Source organism: Gobio gobio (genome assembly GCF_949357685.1).
Source record: "Gobio gobio genome assembly, chromosome: 2".
Taxonomy (NCBI): Eukaryota; Metazoa; Chordata; class Actinopteri; order Cypriniformes; family Gobionidae; genus Gobio; species Gobio gobio.
In genome coordinates, this window is record NC_137098.1 from 4,599,546 (window position 1) to 4,621,742 (window position 22,197).

At 41.1% G+C, this 22,197-nt stretch overlaps 1 protein-coding gene across 1 annotated transcript in view; it reads left to right on the plus strand.

Annotated features, from left to right (window-relative positions):
* adamts7 (a disintegrin-like and metallopeptidase (reprolysin type) with thrombospondin type 1 motif, 7) overlaps positions 1-22,197 on the plus strand; it is a gene marked incomplete at its 5' end in the record, with an annotated part of 150,489 nt that overhangs the window by 43,528 nt on the left and 84,764 nt on the right. The window contains 4 exons of the mRNA XM_079806532.1: positions 3,094-3,237; positions 13,757-13,901; positions 21,127-21,219; positions 21,332-21,477. Coding sequence (XP_079662658.1) covers positions 3,094-3,237; positions 13,757-13,901; positions 21,127-21,219; positions 21,332-21,477 — 528 coding nt within the window. The remainder of the gene's footprint in view (positions 1-3,093; positions 3,238-13,756; positions 13,902-21,126; positions 21,220-21,331; positions 21,478-22,197) is intronic.

Genomic DNA, 22,197 nt, shown 5'->3' on the forward strand with positions numbered 1-22,197 from the left:
TTGACAGAACTGGGCTAATATGGTCATACTTCCTGGTTCTAGTAAGAACTCGAGCTGCTGTGTTTTGGACCAGCTGGAGTTTATTTATTAAGCGAGCAGGGCAACCACCCAGTAGAGCATTACAATAATCTAACCTTGAGGTCATGAACGCATGAACTAACTGTTCAGCATTTTGCATTGAGAGCATGTGCCGTAATTTAGATATATTTTTAAGATGGTAGAAAGCAGTTTTACAGATGCTAGAAACGTGGCTTTCAAACGAAAGATTGGTATCAAAGAGCACACCCAGGTTCCTCACTGACGACGAGGACTTGACAGAACAGCCATCAAGTGTTAGACAGTATTCTAGGTTACTACTTGTGGAGCTTTTTTGTCCAATAATTAAAAATTCATTTTTTTCTGAATTGAGTTGCAGGAAATTACCAGTCATCCAATGTTTTATATCAGCTATGCATTCCGTTAATCTTGTGAATTGGTAAGTTTCTTTAGGGCGTGAAGAAATATAGAGCTGAGTATCGTCAGCATAACAATGAAAACTAACGGATAGATAGATGGATGAATGGATGGATAGATAGATGGATGGATGGCTAGTCAGATGGATAGATAGATGATAGATGGATGGTATGTGTGGATGGATAGACAGATGGATAGACGGATGGATAGACAGATGGATAGACAGATGGATAGACGGATGGATAGACAGATGGATAGACGAATGGATAGACAGATGGATAGACAGATGGATAGACAGATGGATGGCATGGGTGGATGGATAGACAGATGGATAGATGGATGGATGGATGGATGGATGGATGGATGGATGGATGGATGGATGGACGGATGGACGGACGGATGGATGAATGGATGGATGGATGGACAGATGGATGGATGGATGGACAGATGAATGGATGGATGGATGGATGGATAGATAGACAGATGGATGGTTGGATGGATAGACGGATGGACGGATGGATGGATGGATGGATGGATGGATAGACAGATGGATAGACGGATGGATGAATGGAGGGATAGACAGATGGATGGACGGGTGGATGGATGGAGGGATAGACAGATGGATGGATGGATGGATGGATGGAGGGATAGACAGATGGATAGACGGATGGATGGATGGATGGATGGAGGGATAGACAGATGGATGTCCATTTTCAACCCAACTTGGGTTGTTTTTAACCCAGCATTTTTTAGAGTGTTTGTTCAGATCTGTATAGTTCCTTTCAAGAAAACATGAAATAGTTTTTAAGACGTCAGTGTTTTTTCCAGACCATTATGTAAATGAAGGCGGAAAATGACTTGTGAAGCCTAATGGATGTCGGTGCAGAAACTGTTAAACGCCAGCCTGCCGTATTAGAGACTCAGAGTTTGTTTGATCTTTGTTCTGCCGCACATGCCTTTTAAAAATGTTTGTGGTCACACCACATCGAAATATAAACAGTGATTTCATGATAAACAGTGAAGCCCAGCGGGACACGGAAAACACTCTCTAACTGTGTTTCTACTGCTATTGCTGAGACAGCAGTGATATACCACACACCGATCAGGCATAACATTAAGAAGTGAATAACACTGATGATCTCTTCATCTCCTGTTAGTGGGTGGGATATATTAGGCAGCAAGTGAACATTTTGTCCTCAGAGTTGATGTGTTTAGAAGCAGGAAAAATGGGCAAGCGTAAGGATTTGAGCGAGTTTGACATGGGCCAGATTGTGAAGGCTAGAGGACTGGGTCAGAGCATCTCCAAAACTGCAGCTCTTGTGGGGTGTTCCCGGTCTGCAGTGGTCAGTCTCTATCAAAAGTGCTCCAAGGAAGGACCAGTGGAGAACCGGCCACAGGGTCATGAAGGACCAGTGGAGAACCGGCCACAGGGTCATGAAGGACCAGTGGAGAACCGGCCACAGGGTCATGAAGGACCAGTGGAGAACCGGCCACAGGGTCATGGAGGACCAGTGGAGAACCGGCCACAGGGTCATGGAGGACCAGTGGAGAACCGGCCACAGGGTCATGGAGGACCAGTGGAGAACCGGCCACAGGGTCATGGAGGACCAGTGGAGAACCGGCCACAGGGTCATGGAGGACCAGTGGAGAACCGGCCACAGGGTCATGAAGGACCAGTGGAGAACCGGCCACAGGGTCATGGAGGACCAGTGGAAAACCGGCCACAGGGTCATGAAGGACCAGTTGAGAACCGGCCACAGGGTCATGATGGACCAGGGGAGAACCGGCCACAGGGTCATGATGGACCAGTTGAGAACCGGCCACAGGGTCATGATGGACCAGTGGAGAACCGGCCACAGGGTCATGAAGGACCAGTGGAGAACCGGCCACAGGGTCATGAAGGACCAGTGGAGAACCGGCCACAGGGTCATGGGCGGCCGAGGCTCATTGATGCCCGTGTGGTCCAATCAAACAGACGAGCTACTGGAGCTCAAACTGCTCAAGAAGTTAATGCTGGTTCTGATAGAAAGGGGTCAGAATACACAGTAGACAGATGGATAGACAGACAGATGGATGGATGGATGGATGGATAGATGGATGGATGGATGGATGGATGGATGGATGGATGGATGGATGGATAGATAGATAGATAGATAGATAGATAGATAGATAGATAGATAGATAGATAGATAGATAGATAGATAGATAGATAGATAGATAGATAGATAGATAGATAGATAGATAGATAGATAGATAGATAGATAGATAGATAGATAGATAGATAGATTGGATGGATGGATCGATGGATAGACAGATGGATAGATAGAGAGATGGATGATAGATAGATAGATAGATAGATAGATAGATAGATAGATAGATAGATAGATAGATAGATAGATAGATAGATAGATAGATAGATAGATAGATAGATAGATAGATAGATAGATAGATAGATAGATAGATAGATAGATAGATAGATAGATAGATAGATAGATAGATAGATAGATGAACAAAAAAAGTTACATAGTGCACCTTTAAGCTATTATATGAAATGCTAATGTTAAGTTAAACATGAATGGATTCCCTGCGTCCAGCACTGCTCCGGTCCTCTCTCCTCTGACGTCTGCTCTTCCTCCTCAGCTTTGGGATTCAGCATGACGGGAACGGGAACGACTGCGAGCCCATCGGGAAAAGGCCTTTCGTCATGTCTCCACAGCTCCTGTACGGAACCTCTCCGCCCAACTGGTCCCGCTGCAGCCGGGAATACATCACACGCTTCCTCGAGTGAGTTCAGGACAAGGCTTCTCTCTCTCTCTCTCTCTCTCTCTCTCTCTCTCTCTCTCTCTCTCTCTCTCTCTCTCTCTCTCTCTCTCTCTTTTACTTGTCACGTTATGTGTTTTGCCTTTTTTCATTCATTGAAAGAGATGGCATTGATAGTAAATGGTGGATAGTAAACAGTCACGGAAAACTTGGAATAACAGGGGATTTTAAAATTGGGATTTCCAAGATTGAAAAAGTTATGGATATTTTAAAAAAAAACTGCAAAGTAGAAGTTCTCCAGCCAATATGTATTTCTAGTTATGCTTGAGTAGAGCTAGAAATTGTGTGCCATCATTATAATATTTTTAAAATCCTTGTCTGTAATTTTTACAGAAAAATACAGTAAAAAGCTACGGTACCATATATGGTGAAACCTGTAAATGGTTTAACATCATATTATATGTAATTTTACTGTAAAATACTGTCAATTTTATAGTTTTTGAAAGAACAAGCTACAAATTACCATATCATTTACTGTACAAAATAAAGAACAGTAAAAGTCCCTGAATTCCACATATGATTGCGTTTTATACATACTTTTGTTTCTTCTCATTTTTGTTATCAATCAATGTACATTAGTGTGTTCTGTGTTACATCATTTTATTATAATAATAATGAACTTTATTTTCTATAGCGTGTTTAAAAGTTACATCTCAAAGCGCTTCACAAAAATAAGAAAAATAAATAATGTTGAATTGAATATACTTTATTGTCCCATTTCTGGGAAATTCATCTTGGGCAACTATGACATGGCCAGTAACAACATTAGACTCAGTACATAACATACAATCATTTACTAATAACCAATAACTACAATAATAACTCATTACTGTACTGTATACCTATCGGACATCTCAGTTTTGCAATTCTCTATTGAGTAGTTTAACCAAAAGAATATAAAAAATATATAAAAGAAATGCATTCATAAAAGTGAAGTACATTCGGATGGACGGGTGGATGGATAGACGGATGGATGGATGGATGGATGGAGTCAGATGATAGAAAGATAGATGGATGGATGGACGGATGGATTGAAGGATAGACAAATGGACGGGTGGATGGATAGACAGATGGATGGGTGGAGTCAGATGATAGAAAGATAGATGGATAGATGGATGGATGGATGGATGGATGGATGGTTGTTTGGATGGATGGATGGATGGATGGACGGGTGGGTGCATGGGCGGATGGATGGATGGATGGATGGATGATCGATAGACAGATGGATGGATGGATGGAGTCAGATGATAGAAAGATAGATGGATGGATGGATGGATGGATGGATGGATGGACGGATGGATGGATGGATGGATGGATGGATGGATGGATGGATGGATTGATGGATGGATGGATGGATGGACGGATGGATTGAAGGATAGACAAATGGATGGGTGGATGGATAGACAGATGGATGGGTGGAGTCAGATGATAGAAAGATAGATGGATAGATGGATGGATGGATGGATGGATGGTTGTTTGGATGGATGGATGGATGGATGGATGGACGGGTGGGTGCATGGGCGGATGGATGGATGGATGGATGGATGATCGATAGACAGATGGATGAATGTATGGAGTCAGATGATAGAAAGATAGATGGATGGATGGATGGATGGACGGATGGATGGATGGACGGATGGATGGATGGATGGATGGATGGATGGATTGATGGATGGATGGATGGCTGGATGGATGGTTGTTTGGATGGATGGATGGATGGATGGACGGACGGGTGGATGATCGATAGACAGATGGATGGATGGACGGATGGATGGAGTCAGATGATAGAAAGATAGATGATGGATGGGTGGGTGGGTGGATGGATGGATGGATGGATGGACGGGTGGGTGCGTGGGTGGATGGATGGATAGATGGATGATCGATAGACAGATGGATGGATGGATGGATGGATGGATGGATAGATGATCGATAGACAGATGGATGGATGGATGGATGGATGGATGGATGGATGGATGGATGGATGGACGGATGGATGGATGATCGATAGACAAATGGACGGGTGGATGGATAGACGGATAGATGGATGGATGGGTGGATGGATGGATGGATGGATGGACGGACGGATGGATGGCTGGATGGGTGGATGGGTGGATGGATGGATGGTTGTTTGGATGGATGGATGGTTGTTTGGATGGATGGATGGATGGTTGTTTGGATGGATGGATGGATGGATGGACGGGTGGGTGCGTGGGCGGATGGATGGATGGATGATCGATAGACAGATGGATGGATGGACGGATGGATGGATGGATAGAAAGAAGGCATCAAATCAAATGTATTTATGTTATTTAGTTCATGTTTATTGCATTATTTTATTGATGTGTGTGTTTTGTCTTTGTGCAACTGTCTAAATATGAAGATGAACTGTGTTTATGAACAGGACGCTTATGATGAACTCTGATTCTCATGTGACTTTCTGTCGTGCCACCTGTATTATTATCACTACAGATTATGGTATATTAGCATTACATCACTTAATGAAAAATGCCGGCATCCTGTAAAACTGGAATTGTGTTAATGTCTGATGGCACAAGTTGGAGAAATCGCTGTAAGTTAATGGAGTTAATTTACACTTCTTGCAGCAGCTGACATCGGCCGCTTCACCCTCTCAACAGGCTGGCTCTGTCCTTCTTGACCTTCGCATGTGTGTGTTGCCAAAGGCAATGAGAACGGCTGAGGTTTCCCAAGAAGTAACAAGGCTGTGTTGACTCTTCTGTCATAGTAACACTAGATCTGCTGCTGCCATATGGAGCACATTAGACAAGGCTTGCACAACTGGCACTGCCCAAAGACAGGATGGGGCTATGTTACAATATCTAGGCCAAGCGGATACATCAGGAAATGATAAATACGTTTTTCTTAACGCCTTTAAGTTTTGTTTGCTTAGGCCCATGCCTTTACCATTAGTCTATCTGTGTTTTACACTCCTGGGCAGATTGGATTATTGTTCTTAGATAATTGCTTGGATCGCAAAAAGGACTGAATGCTGAATATGATTGGCTAGCAAGAAAACAAAATCAACACTGATATAGTAGTTAAAGCCTGACATACATAGCAATAGTCAGAAAAAAAGTACAGTTTATTGAACATTTAGACACCCCTGGTGGCCGATTTCTTTCACATTTCTAACAGATATACCCAATTGGCCTTTGTTAAAGGATTAGTTCACTTTTAAATAAACTTTTGCTGATAGTTTACTCACCCCCATGTCATCCAAGATGTCCATGTCTTTCTTTCTGCAGTCGAAGAGAAATTAAGGTTTTTGATGAAAACAGTCGGCCTAACAAATTATTAGGAACACACACTAATACTGTGTTTGACCCCCTTTCGCCTTCAGAACTGCCTTTATTCTACGTGGCATTGATTCAACAAGGTGCTCAAAGCATTCTTTAGAAATGTTGGCCCATATTGATAGGAGAGCATCTTGCAGTTGATGGAGATTTGTGGGAAGCACATCCAGGGCACGAAGCTCCCGTTCCACCTCATCCCAAAGATGCTCTATTGGGTTGAGATCTGGTGACTGTGGCGGCCATTTTAGTTCAGTGAACTCATTGTCATGTTCAAGAAACCAATTTGAAATGATTGGAGCTTTGTGACGGTGCATTATCCTGCTGGAAGTAGCCATCAGAGGATGGGGACATGGTGCTCATAAAGGGATGGACATGGTCAGAAACAATGCTCAGGTAGAAACGATGCCCAATTGGCACTAAGGGGCCTAAAGTGTGCCAAGAAAACATCCCCCACACCATTACACCACCACCACCAGCCTGCACAGTGGTAACAAGGCATGATGGATCCATGTTCTCATTCTGTTTACACCAAATTCTGACTCTACCATCTGAATGTCTCAACAGAAATCCAGACTCATCAGACCAGGCAACATTTTTCCAGTCTTCAACTGTCCAATTTTGGTGAGCTCGTGCAAATTGTCGGCTCTTTTTCCTATTTGTAGTGGAGATGAGTGGTACCCGGTGGGGTCTTCTGCTGTTGTAGCCCATCCGCCTCAAGGTTGTGTGTGTTGTGGCTTCACAAATGCTTTGCTGCAGACCTCGGTTGTAACGAGTGTTTATTTCAGTCAAAGTTGCTCTTCTATCAGCTTGAATCAGTCGGCCCATTCTCCTCTGACCTCTAGCATCAACAAGGCATTTTCTCCCACAGGACTGCCGCATACTGGATGTTTTTCCCTTTTCACACCATTCTTTGTAAACCCTAGAAATGGTTGTGCGTGAAAATCCCAGTAACTGAGCAGATTGTGAAATACTGTGTAAAGGAAATCTATGAAAAGTCACAAATTTCTATCCTGACAAATTTTCTTTTAGGCTTTCTAATATTAAAACACCCAGGATACGCACACGAAATGGGCATTTTAAACGATAAACTGACACAAAGACATTTGAATATGTGTGTATGGTCCTCCTTCCGCACATTTGTAAACACTGACTCGGTACTTCCGTCTACGCCAAGCGTGACCTTTTCAACGTAATTGCGTATTACGTGACGTCACGAACGCGCATCACAGATGCCTTATTCATCGTCTGGTGTCGTTTAAAGCCCTTTGAAGCTGCACTGAAACTATCATTTGAACCGTTTGGAGCCCATTGAAGTCCATTATATGGAGAAAAACCCTGGACTGTTTTCATCCAAAACCTTGACTGAAGAAAGAAAGAAATGGACATATTGGATGACATGGTGGTGAGTAAATTATCAGCAAAAGTTTATTTAAAAGTGAACTAATTCTTTAACCTTGTCTAATAGGTGATTTAAACTTCACTGGCCAAAGTCAGCCATGTTTTTTGAGATACGCAAATGTCCTCTTTGATAATAATGGCAGCTTGGGCAAAGATACTGCTCGCCAATGTTCAAGCCAATCGGAGCATCCATTGCATAGTTAGAGCCATTTTCACATTTTGGCCAAACTCCACCATTTTTTACTGTGACCTCAGATTGAGCATATTTGCACCAAGTTTAGTGGAAATATCTCATTCCGTTCAAGAGTTTTAGCCATTTTAGTAAAACTAGCTAATTTTAGTTCAAGAGTTATAGCCATTTTAGTAAAACTAGACCACTTTTGACATTTTAATCATGAACGTGTATCAAAAATTCTACTTTTTTGTGTTGATAATTTTTGATAATTCGAGAATATTTCTGCACTGGTTTGGTTCTGATCGAGCGGAAAACCCAGGACTAGTTCGCAAAAGTAGTTTTTAGACAAATAACGAAAAATGAAGTCGGATTTGTGTTTTATGTTTTGTATCATATTTGGGTTATGGCTCATAAGGTCTACAAAACCTTCAAACTTTTAGCTTTTTTTTAATCAAGACAGCATCAAAAGTTGAGCAAATACTTATTTTCTAGATAAAAATGACAGATTTATGAATTCTACTGCATTTCTGCATCCTGTTTGGTGCATTGATTCAAATTCAGAAATTTAATTGGAATTTAAAAGGCAATTTTAAGACCTAACATGCATGAATATATGCATTTTATTTACTGTAAGGAGTCTGCTATACTCTTATAAAGATCTCATTGATTTGCATTGCTAACTGTAACGGACTGCTCCAAGGCTTGAATGGTTGAGGATCCAACCCTTTGCTGAAGGGTAATCTACAATCATAGTCAAAAACAGGCAAAAGGTCATACACAGGCAAGCAGTCCAAGCAGGAGAGACAGGCCAAAGGGTAATCCAAGACGTAATTGAATTACGTAAAATAAAAGGTATAACTGCTTCCCTTGCCTTGTGCGCCGTTTTTCTCTTCGGTTTCCCTCAAATAAGCAATAAATAAGCACCTTTGGCCATATAAATGTCTGTAAATGAGCACAAGCCCCGTACGGTCCGCCATGCTTTGTTTACATCGAGCTACCACAATTCCTTGCGCTCAGGCAGTTTGGCATAACTTTGCCTGGAACGCTACAAAATCGAGAGTCGTGGTTTGAAGTCGTAACTTACGGGCTCAAAAACCTGCCTGGAACTAGGGCAACGATAACGATATGTATCGCGATAGACACGTAATCGATATCAATAAAAAATGCGTTCGATAAAACGTTCGATAATTTGTTTTTCTTCGTCGGAAGAAACCAGAGGTTGCGAAGCAAGTTTGGTTGCATGAACAAAGGCACTCGCTCTCTGGAAACCAAGCAACGTAGGGAGAGACAGGCTAACAGCCAATCAGGTAACTGTATCATGGTTTGGTTGCACCATATCGTCGTCTCGTGTTGGATTAATTCTTCAGTAACAGAACCGGCGTGGAGTGACCAGTAGCTGCAGCGAGCGAGGAAATTGTTGATAAATCAGGAGAACAAGTCAGATCGCCAGTATGGCAGTTTTTTGGATTGTATAAGTCTGACCGTCGTCAAACCAATGTCGTCTGCAAATTATGCAAGACCGTCGTCCCGACCAAGACTGGTAATACCACAAACTTGTTTTACCAGCCTTGTTTATAGTTTCGTCTGTCTCCGCAGCGCAAGCGCCTCGTTCGTTTGGGGACGTGTTTATACTCGACGCGCTCGCCTTTGTGCTATTCTTGACTTTGGCTGAATCTGAACTCGCCCCCTAAACCCTCAATCACTATTCCCTACTTTAGTCCACTAATACAGCAATGTGGGATTGAATGAGTGCACTCAATAACGTCCACTATGGTTTCGGACACCACTACAAATGGCTGTGCCCTCAAATAGCGCCCTATCTAGGGTATAGGGAGCGATTTCGGATTCAGCATTGAAACTACATGGAGAGGTAATGTTACTCTGCATCAGTGCCTTATGACAAAGCATCTAAACGCTAACAGTTACAAAGAAATAACGGAGGCACTGCACCTTAATGTTAAGAGATAATTGTTAAGTGTTCAATTGTTGTGTTGCCATTTCTGCCTTTATAACTGAGGGGATTTTAATCAGAGGAAGGTTACGTTTAAAATAAAAAAATTTAAATGTACAATATTTTTCTCCTGGTCCTTATTTTAAATAGGTCATAAAACATATCAATAATTATCGATATCGATATGAAACACTTATATCGTGATACAGTTTTCAGCCATATCACCCAGCCCTAGTCCTGGAAAGCAGCATAACTACCACAACTTCATCATACTTTCTGGCCATATACTGTACGGATAGATTTTATGGACACTTAATTTCCCAGAATGCTTGTATTCAGTAAATTCTCCCTTTTGTCATTTCAGTTCAGTTCTACGTCTCTTAGTCTCTGGTTCTGGTTCTGGTTTTTCGTGTTTTGGAAGGCCCTGTAAATGTTATTGACTTGTAGATGTAAAAATAGACAATTATGCTGGTTGTAAAAAAAACAAAACAAGGAATGTCAGAGAGAATCTGAGGGAAGGACCGTGTGGTTTGGGAGGCATACAGACAGATGGCATGTGTCCAGAAAGAACCTCTCCTTGTGTTCTGAAGAGTTTAGTCTTCACTCAACCGGACTAAAACAATGGTGGGCTTTTAAAAGGATATTGGCAGCAGGATGGATCCAATTACCCTCAGTGTCAGTTCTAGCTGCTATCTGTGTTTTCCTCCTGTATTATTTGAGTGTTTCGGTACAGAAACTGACACGCTGCATGTCCTCTTTGACTTGAATGTGTTGTTTAGAAACTAAATATTGTACCACAATAACATGGTTCGTTTTTTTTTATGACTGGAAGGATTCCTATAGTCGAGCTGGTTGTTCTTGTACTTTGTAGAATAGCATCTGGCCAAAATGAAATTAAAGACATATTTAGTCTCACTAATGGAAATATTTTTGTGGGCATATCCAGTAATATTATTGATTTGACTGCACTGACACTATCAGACGAGAACTGAATGTAGCTGAATAATGACTGAAATCATTTTTGGTAACACTTTCTGTGAAGCCTGTATTTATAATGCATTATAAGGGTATTATTAATGCATTATAATACATGCACAATGCTTCAAAAACAACCTTATATGTTGTATCATCTGATAAATAATCCTAATAAATATAATACATTATAATACTTTTAAGAGTACAATGCATTATAACACCAGATGAAGCCTGTGGTTATAACTATTAAAGCGTATTATGATTTATAACACACAATGGGCATAATTGTATCTACTTAAGTTATAATGAGTTATATATCTTATAGTTTCATATATTTTACTTTATATCTTGACATTGTTTACTTAAGATACTACATCTTATGATTTTACTGCTTAAAGTAAAGTGACAAAAACAAAATCTTCTTTTAAACATCTAAAAAGCATTTATAGTGCTGTCATAATATTTATAAGTGGTCTTTGTCTGCTTTAGATAAAGTTACAAAACTCTTTTTTTAAACAGCCATAAACATGATATTTAGAAGTGTTATAACACAAGTGTATGTGCAGCTGTTATTTCTATTCATGTCCAGCTTAATGGTTATTTTTATTCTTGTCCTGTACATAGGCAAAGATACATTTAAATATACAATATAAACACTTATATGCAGTTTGAGGTGCACAAAAATATGTTATTTCACAGTCTGGTTAACCACATTCTTGTAAGTTTTATGTCACTATTATGTAATATTAATGATCACCTTTATGTAGAATGCACGATTATTGAACAAGTCAAATTATTATTTTTGAGTTTGCATAACTTATATTTTCAGACTGTCCTCCAAAATAAACGACTCTAAAGGTCGTTTTTCAAGCACCTTATTACGACCTTTATTTACGCTTTAAAGTCATGCGCCCTCTAGCTGGCGTAAAAATAATGACAGTGTTGTGTTATGTCTGTCGTTCAAAATGCATGTTCATTTCAATGCAATGTGTGGACTTTTTACCATCATTTGTCCTATTTCCATTTAACAAAAATCTTTTTTTATTAACAACTACAATCCCCCCACCCCTAAACCTACCCAGTGATGTATAGTGCATATACACTTTATGAGCACATGCGTTCCCTGGGATCGAACCCACGATTGCATGATTACATGATGTTGTATTTTGCAATGCTCTATCAATTGAGCTACGCAAAACCCAAAATATGACGCAAATAAAAGAAAACAAAGCATTAAAATGAAAGTGTCCTGTTGTCGATAGGGGCACAACTTTAGTAAACGCTCCTATGGGTCGTATTTCTGGGAAGTGACAAACGACCAGAGATGTATAAAGTACTAGAGACACATACTTGAGTAAAAGTAAAAGTTCCTTATCAAAAAAGTGACTTGAGTAGAAGTTGAAGTGCTCTTTAAGCACCACACTTAAGTAGAAGTACTAAAGTATTCAAAAAAATGTGTATTTAAGTATTGCAAGTAGTTTATTTTAAAATTTACTACTCAAGTACTGAAAGTAAAAGTACAAGTATTGTGTTATGTAGTTTTTAAAGAAAGTAGTCAAAAGTTTGAACATCATATTGTTTGTAATATTTCTACACATTGTCATATAAATAACCTGAAAATACTGTAGTTCATTAAGATTAAATCTTACTAAACACTCTTACTAAAAAAAAATAAAAAGGGTAAGCACACTTATATTCTCATTTCAAGAGGTGTTCTGAGTAAATTATTTGTTTGTAACACTTTACAATATGGTTTGATTTGTTAACATTACATTAGTTAATGTATTAGACTAATAACTAACATGAACTAACCATGATCAATACATTTGTTACTGTATTTATTAATCTTAGTTAATAAAAATACAGCTGTTCATTGTTTGTATATGTTACTTCACAGTGCACATTAACTATGTAAACAAATAGAGAGCAATTTGAGCGCAAGACGCTGTTTTAAAGACATTGAATGCGCGCGCGCGCGGGGCTCGCTCTTGAGCGCTCTCTCTATCGCGCGCGCTCTCTCTCTCACAGCCACGATCACTTGAAGTTGAAGGGGTGGAGGTGGTGTTTTTGGTTTTCCATCTTTTAAGCTGATCAAAAGGCAGAACGGAAGCACGCGCAGTCTTCTTAATAGCTTGATTCGCTCAATGATGTGCCAGCTTCATCAAACCTGCCATCTACCGTTCTGGCAGTGGTAATGTGGGTTTGGAATGGAATGATTCGTAATATTTGTATAATTGTAACGAGTAACGATGCAGCACATAAAAAAAATATCGGAGTAAAAGTATTAAACTCATCGAAAATATGTACTGAAGTAAAAGTGGAAGTAGGAGAAAAAAATAATACTCTAGTAAAGTACAGATACTGCCTTTTAGTACTTAACTACAGTAGTGAATTAGTTCTACTTCGTTACTATACATCTCTGCAAACGACCTATATAGGCGTATTGTTTGGAGGACATGTTGTATATTATGCTTAATCAACAATGTTTCCATAAATTGTGAATAGGCAAAGTCCTGAAGCTGGTGGCCTTTCTGAGTTTTCTCAACTTCTGACTTTTTTTAGATCGAAGGATCTGTTCAGTTAAGATAATGTAATATTGCATCCTATGAAAGTACTGAACTTAGAATGAGTTTCTTGAGTATTTGCGGTGTGTTTTTGTCTTGTTCTCCGCAGTCGAGGCTGGGGCTGGTGTCTGGACGATCCTCCTGTGAGAAACGAGCTGGCGATGCACTCCGCTCCCCCTGGTGTCCTGTACAGCGCTGCTCATCAGTGCAAGCTCCAGTACGGATCCAACTCACTGCTCTGTGACGACGTAGACGTAAGACTTTCCCTCAAACCCACAAATACCTCCCATTCCCCCTGCAGACAGATGTCTGATGCCAAACTACCGAGGAAAATGGGTCCGAAGTGTACACAAGGGCTGAGGTCTTAAATTATCTGTTTATGAAGTGCAGATGGAGCGAGACAATTTCAACCCAACATCTGCTGGGAACTGTGAAGAAAAGTAGGATATAATGTAACCTAATAAATATATATAAGAGCTTCTTAAAGGGTTAGTTCACCCAAAAATGAAAATTCTGTCATTAATTACTCACCCTTATGTCGTTCGAGACCCGTAAAACCTCCGTTCATATTCGGAACACAAATGAAGATATTTTTGTTGAAAGCTGATGGCTGAGAAAGGCTTCAGATAGGCCTCCATTGGCATTCAGTACACTTATACTCCCAAGACCGATAAAAGGCACTTAAAATGTCATTACAAAGTCCATCTCACCACAGTGACTCTACAATAATCTTACGATGCGACGACAATAGTTTTTGTGCGCAAAAAAAAATCAAAATAACACCTTTATCCAGCTTGTTATTGCCTTCCGCGTGTGCCTCCACGACGCATGCGTGAGAATATGACGTAGCGCCGGGGCTCGGGATTCCATGAAATGCACACTCTAACCCCATTTTGAGAACTACGCCGAGACCTAAAGCACGATCAATGTAGAATCCAACAGCTTAGATACGCGCGTCTTCCTCTGATTGTAAACAAATCACTTCTGGGTCATCTGTCCGAACGCCGGATCTGCGTCATATTCTCGCGCATGCGTTGTGGAGGCACACACGGAAGGCAGTAACAAGTTGGAAAAAGGTGTTATTTTGATTTTTTTTGCGCACAAAAACTATTGTCGTCGCATCGTAAAATTATTGTAGAGTCACTGTGGTGAGATGGACTTTGTAACGATGTTTTGAGTGCCTTTTAACCGTCTTGGGAGTGTAAGTGTACTGAATGCCAATGGAGGCCTATCTGAAGCCTTTCTCAGCCATCAGCTTTCAACAAAAATATCTTCATTTGTGTTCCGAATATGAACGGAGGTCTTACGGGTCTCGAACGACGTGAGGGTGAGTAATTAATGACAGAATTTTCATTTTTGGGTGAACTAACCCTTTAATGCCTTTTAGATCTTCGCTTCGGGTAAAAGAAGTTCGAAACACGTGATCAACGGTTTGCTGTTTGAAAACATCCAAATATGTTAATATGTGCTGCTCGCATTCTTCTCAATAACAAAATAAACACAACCAAAAATATAGCTGCAAACAGCAATTATCGGGGCCAAAAAAAAAGAACAATGTGACATGCAAGCATGGCTGGGAGCTTCAGAAAAACTGCAACAATAGCCAGGTTTCCATCCAAGGATTTTTTTTGCGCAAAAAGGTTTATCGCATCAAAATGTTTACCCATATAGCTGATGGAAATTAGCCTAGAAATCTAGACATAACCTAGCGGTAGCAAATCTAATTTGCAGCCAGGGTCGTCTAGCAACTCTCCGTTGGCTTGCGAGCTGGAAAAACCAAACTCTGGTCAGGCCAATCACATCGTGTATAGAGTCGGTGGGCGGGCTTAACATAATGACGGCAGAGTTGACGCGGTTCCGCATGCTACTCGTAAACAAAGAAGCTGGCAAACAGCGGTCTTTCCAATCGACTCTGGAAGACTTGGAGTTCAGCTTTTCTTTGAGAAAAGAACAAAGAACGGCACTGAAGTCATTCTTAAGATAGGAAGATGTGTTCAGAGTTTGGCCGAACGGATACTGCGAAAGTTTAATCATCAACTAGCTCCGCTTCACCTTCTTCATTGCTCTGGTTAGTTGTAGCGCAATCCTATTGCGTGCAGAGGGAATCTGAAAGACAACCGTTTATCCCGCCCCGCGGATTGAGCCCTGCCAATGGTGTGTTCCCAGACCCAATGGCTTGATGTGGGTCTGGCTTGTCAGGCTAGATGGAAATGCCAATTATCGATAATTTTTTGCAAATGCTGACGCTATCTTTTTCCGTTTAACTTTTGCGCATAAATGTCGATACTTTGTCGCGAAAACTAGTTTGGAAACAGTTTTTGATGAGAAAAAGGGCTTTTACGCAAATAAATGTGGTGTCACATGACAGAATTAGCCTATTACAGAGTCTGCGCGTGGCAGTGCTCCCGTTAAAGCACCGTTTCTCTAGTAATTCATATTATTAAATTGAAGCCTATATTAAATTGATTTATTACTATTGGTAAGAATAAGACGTGTTACCTCTCAAACATAATTCATCCTTATTTTTGCAATGTTGTGTTTTTTACAATCTAATAAAACTTTGTCAAAAATAAAAATGTGGCATCTGTCAAATGAAGGAAGGCTTTTGCCAGCATGAACTTAAGATGATCTGAAAATCGGATGTGATTAGCATAAATGTAAGTGAAACTTTGGACAGTTGGTGGCTCCAAATTTGCTGTGGTGAATGTTTGGTCTGTCCTCTATCAGTGTGCCAAATTTCACGACTTTTTACTATACGGTTATACAGGCTGCCATAGACTTCCAGAGCAGAAGAAGAAGCAGAAGAATAATAAGAAAACTAACTGATACAATTAGTGTCATCGCACCTTCTCACAGTGATGAGAAAACAGTAGTTCAGAAAGCATCAGATCGTAGAGATGTGGATGTTTGCACCAGCTCTGAGATTCAGCTCTCCAGTAAAGTCAGTCACGTTCATTTATATAAAGCACTTTATGCAATAGATTGTTTAAAAGCTGCAGCTTTACAGTATAAAATGTGAAAAAACAGTTTCAGTGTCTCTTCCAATTAGAATTAAAACTTCGATTTCTACAATAAAGCATCTCTCCAGTGTGTTGATGCTTTTACTCGCGTCTGACCTCGACAGACTGAATGGAAGAAATGAACCGGAGAAGATTTACACCTCAAAGAAGGCGGAGCCTCAGAGCCACACCTACTTATTGCATCATCACCACTGACCAAAAGGTGTTTACCAGGTGGAGCAAAATTTTCTGGAAAAAAAACAAAGCGTTTTGTGGCCTGATTTTGTTTGAAATTACGTCACACAATATAGTTTTTTTCGTTCGTAACTTTACTGTGAAGCCAGAGTTCAGGTCGCGTAATTCCTGTGCATGACTTTCTATCGTCAATGTAACAGAGAAGAAGAAAAATGGTCGCTCACACAACATGGTCACCAGCCGTTTTCAACAATGACGTCTGTTGGGATGCTGTTCTGAATTTCATTTCATTACAAAACTTTCCCATTAGTAACTCATATACTTCCAGACCCATGTGCTGCTTAAAGTTTCTCACTGTTATATTGTGAAGGATACAACAAAAACCTCTATTAGTTCAAGTGTCTGCTAGGGCATAGACCACACACACACTTTTCCATCACAGAGGAAGTCTCAGTTTCTCCTTACATCAGTACCATCTGATTCCCAGCTGTTTTAGTGGGAAAAAGGAAGATCATTAGTATAGCAGGGCTTATGTTCCAACTGGAAGAACTGTTTAACATAAAGAGCCCTTTAACTTGAAATCACAATATTTTTCACCTACAGTATGTTAGCTAAACAATGAGTGGAAAACCAGCATATCTGGTTTGTGTGGCATCCTGCAGAATTAAAAAAAATAGGGAAAAGGGCATCTGATTGCAGGGTTGTATGTCAGTCATGTCAAGTCACATCAGTGATGTGCTCTGCTTTCTGCAGCAGCTGTTGGCAGATACTAGGCATCGTTCAATTACTGTCCAAATGTCACAGACACAGCGGAAGAGCTGCCACTCGGCCCTTCGGACACAGATAAAGCCAGACTTCAGTTTCCTTATCAGGGCTGTTACAGTTCAAGACATGAAACCAGAGGAAATTGCAGAGGTTTAGAAATGCAATTATTGTTTGTCTTTGGTACACAAGGTTTGCCATTTCGTAAAAGTTTTAAGGTGAACATAATAATACTCTTATACCTATTTACAGCACACATCTCTATGATTACTGTATACTCTATATTTGCTTCAAAAATAACAGATGCATTAAATGGTTCCATAATTTCTCAGTGTGACATTTTAATGTGTCAGTGATGTGACAGATCTATTCATATATTAAAAAGTGCATTAAAAATGCAATTTATACAGCCATTGACATCTTCAATATTTAAAAGTTGTGGACAGAATAGTAAGTAGTATTTATAATAACTTTTGTCTATCAAATACATGTCCTCAAAAGTAAAAGTGTGAGAAAATTTTGAGTAATTTTAACATAACATGAACTTTCCCGAAAACAATCCTGGGGATTCACAAACACATTGTAAACCTCAGATCTGATTGTCAACGTTTTTAAAATATTGGAGAGTTTGCACTTTTATGACATGGCAAAGTCAGATCACATGCCAAATAGTATAACTCCCTAAATTCATGATGCTTGTAAAAAAAAATACTGTTTAAAGGGGTGGTTGCATGCGATTTCACTTTTTTTAACTTTAGCTTGTGTGTAACGTTGCTGCCTGAGCATAAACAGTATCTGTAAAGTTACAGCGCTGAAAGTTCAATGCAAACGGAGATATTGTCTTTTAAAGTTATGGCAGTTTATTGCCTACAAAAACGTCCGGTTTGGACTACAACAAGCTTCTTCCCGGGTTGGTGACATCATAAACACCTGCTATTAACATAAACACTGCCCCCGCGAACACGCAACAAAGTGGGCGAGGCCACGTCGCCGTCATTACGAAAGAGAGAGAGCTGTTGCAGAACTACAAACTACATTTGGCCATCTAACCAATCTAAGACCATTGCGTTTTTCGGAGGGATGGGCTTCACAGAAGCAGGAAGCAAACGAGCCGTTCAAAGGACAGTGGAGATAGCGGTTTGGAATACAGGTAAAATATAAGAAAAATATGGCGTTTTTAAAAAACAAGAAGTATTAAGACATGTTATACTGCGCCCCATAAACACAACCAAGCCTAGAAAAAAACCCACGGAACCACCCCTTTAAAAACCTAAGATTGATGTATGTAATGTAACCGGTCCACTTAGAGCAGGATTCGAACCGTTGCTCTAACGGGTCCTACTCAACACGTTCTGAGTGAGATTGGAACCGAGGTCTCTGGTGTGGGAGGTTGGGCGCGCTAATAAGGATGCTAAAGACCGCAGCTGCTAGCATCAGTCGCTAGTGTGCATCTTGAGGCCAGGGGAGTGAGGTTTACACCCACAGCTCTTACTGGCCTCTGTTACACTCACCCCCGTAAACCTCAATCCCATCCGGGTCACGGCACCAAATGTAACCGGTCCTACTCGACCCGTTCAGAGCGTGATTCGAACCGGGTCTCCGGAGGGGAAGGTGGGTGCGCTAACAAGGAAGCTAAAGGCTGCAACCGCTGGCATGTCACATGAGGCCCACCATGACATCATGACTTTGCGTAAACAAACACTCCACTTTCTAAAGCCAAATGGCGTGTTATCTGTACGCATTTTGAGCTATCCGCGTATATGTCTACGCCGTATGATTCCGCGTGTATGTCTACGCCGTGTGGTTCCGCGTGAATGTAAATGGATTTATAAACATACTAAATTATGTTTTTTTGAAAATGTAAAAATGCAGAATGTTTCTTGTGATGGGTAGGTTTAGGGGCAGGGGCAGTGTGTGTGTGTGTGTGTGACGGGTAGGTTTAGGGGTAGGGGCATTGTAGGGGGATAGAATGAAACGGCGTTGATAAACACGCTAAAAAGCAATTATGCGTCTTGATAGCATGCCAAAATGGCATACGAATTGGCGTGTCATACAAACACCATTTCATGAGATCAGTCTGCGAGGCCAGTCGAGTGAGGTTTACACACACAGCTCATATACCCCTTTTCCACCAGAATGAACCGGGTGCTAGTTCCTAGTCCCAGTTCACAGTTGGTTCGACTGAGGATCCTTCTAAGAACCCTTTTTTTTCCACATGCTGAGAGCCACAACAGAGCCATGTCTTACGTCACTGTATACGTCTCATCTTTATCAGCAATGCTAGCAAGTCAGCGGGAAACACAAACACACCAGGCTTGTTCGAGATGCATCGGCGCTGCACAGACCAATCCACGTATGATATCAAAACACTGCATGAGTGAATCAAAAGCATAAGGAGTCGTGTGCTCTCGCTGGACTCGTTGTCATTCGGTGATCGGTCTGCACAGCACCGCTGCGAACAAGCCTTCCATTAGCTGCTATTTCAAAAATGGCGGATCTCAAGTTTGTGTTGGTCTTGTTGACCCCGCCCCCAGCGCCTGACGTAATCGGTTCTTACTTCTATCCCAGCAATGTTTTGGTGCTACTTAAGAACCACTTTTCCTGGCTCGGAGCTGGGGCTTTGGGTGTGGAAACACAAAGAACCGATTTGAAACTAGGCTCTGGCTCCGAACTAGCACCAGCACTGCCTTGGTGGAAAAGGGGTATTACTGGCCTACGTTACACTCACCCCCTAAACCTCACTCCCATCTGGGTCACGGCACCAAATGTAACCGGTCCTACTCGACCCGCTCAGAGCGGGATTCGAATTGAGGTCTCTGGCGGGGGAGGTGGGCGCGCTAACAAGGACACTAAAGGCAACACCCGCTAGCAAGCCTCTTGAGGGCAGTGGAGTGAGGTTTACAAGCACAGCTCTTTCTGGCCTCCATTATACTTGCCCACCTAAACCTCACTCCCATCAGGGTCACGGCACCAAATGTAACCGGTCCTACTCAACCCGCTTGGAGCAGGATTCGAACCGGGGTCTCCGGCAGGGGAGGTAGGCGCGCTAAAAAGGAAGCTAAAGGCCACACCCGCTAGCACACGCCTCATGAGGCCAGTGGAGTGAGGTTTACGCACACAGCTCTTACTGACCTACATTACACTCACCCCCTAAACCTCACTACCATCCGGGTCACGGCACCAAATGCTACCGGTCCTACTCGACCCGCTCGAAGCGGGATTCGAACCGGGGTCTCCGGCTGGGGAGGTGGGCGCGCTAACAAGGCTGCTAAAGCATAAGTCATTAGCGCCACTTGGGGCCAGGGGAGTGAGGTTCACATGCACAGCTCTTACTGGCCTACGTTTGTTACATGTATACACTCGCATTTATTTAAGGTGGAACGAAATGTGTTACTTAATGGTTACACCACTTGACATCAAAACATAACATTTGTTAAAATTATATAAAGGCTGATCACAACAAGAATAAAGACACTTCTCTAATAACATTCCATGCATATCTTTAAATGATTGTACCCTTCAGAATATCTGCAGCACCCTGTGGTGCACAGTGGGCTCGACCTGCCACTCCAGGCTGGATGGAGCCGTGGATGGGACCAAGTGCGGTGAGGGCAAGGCAAGCCAGGCTTTCTGTGGGCTTTTCATTTCCCTGCATGCAGTTTGCTAGGTAGTTCTCCTTCCCAGTTCCATGTACTCTGACTAATTGAAAGTCTTGTTTGTCTTGTCAGTGGTGTTTTGATGGGGAGTGTGTGGAGACGGGCTCCCAGCCTGAGAGCGTGAATGGAGGCTGGGCTTCATGGAGCGAGTGGTCCGAGTGCACCAGGACTTGCGGCGCGGGCGTTCAGAATGCCCTGAGGGACTGTGTCAACCCAGTGTGAGTTTCCTGGTTTCCTCTGTTTCCAGTTTCAGAAAACAAATCACACACACACATAATTTGTGCTCATTCTCTTTACTGTGATAAACCATGGGAGTAGCTATTTTTATCATAGATTGTATGGGAAAAGGTTAGCATGTTTATGGTTGACAAGAAAATGATTGCACTTATTTCTCATCAGCATGGCAGGATGTTTGAGTATGAATTTTGTACAATTAATTTTGGGAACACTTAACTAAAGCCTTTATATACAATGCATTAAAAAGTCATTGTTACATATTATGTTACATATAATTACTATAGTAATAACTCTAAATGATGCATAATTACATGTAACAAACCCTAAACCACACCCTTACCCTAAGCTTAACCTTGTAGAAAGTAATACTAGAAATGTATAATTACACTGTAACAAAAGCACCTTAAAATAAAAGGTTAGAGTTTATTTGGTAACACTTTTTTTTACGGTGTCATTCTTACTATGTTACATGTAGTTACTATAGTAATAACTATAAATTATGCATAATTACATGCAACTTACCCTAAACCAAACCCAACCAAATCCTAACCCTATAGTAAGTACATGTAGTTACTTAATATTACTCAGTACTTAAATTACAGTGTAACAAAGACACCTTAACATAAAGTGTAACTGTTTATTTGAATGTGTCTGCTACAGTCTAATTATACATTTAAGTACTGAGTAATAATAATTAACTA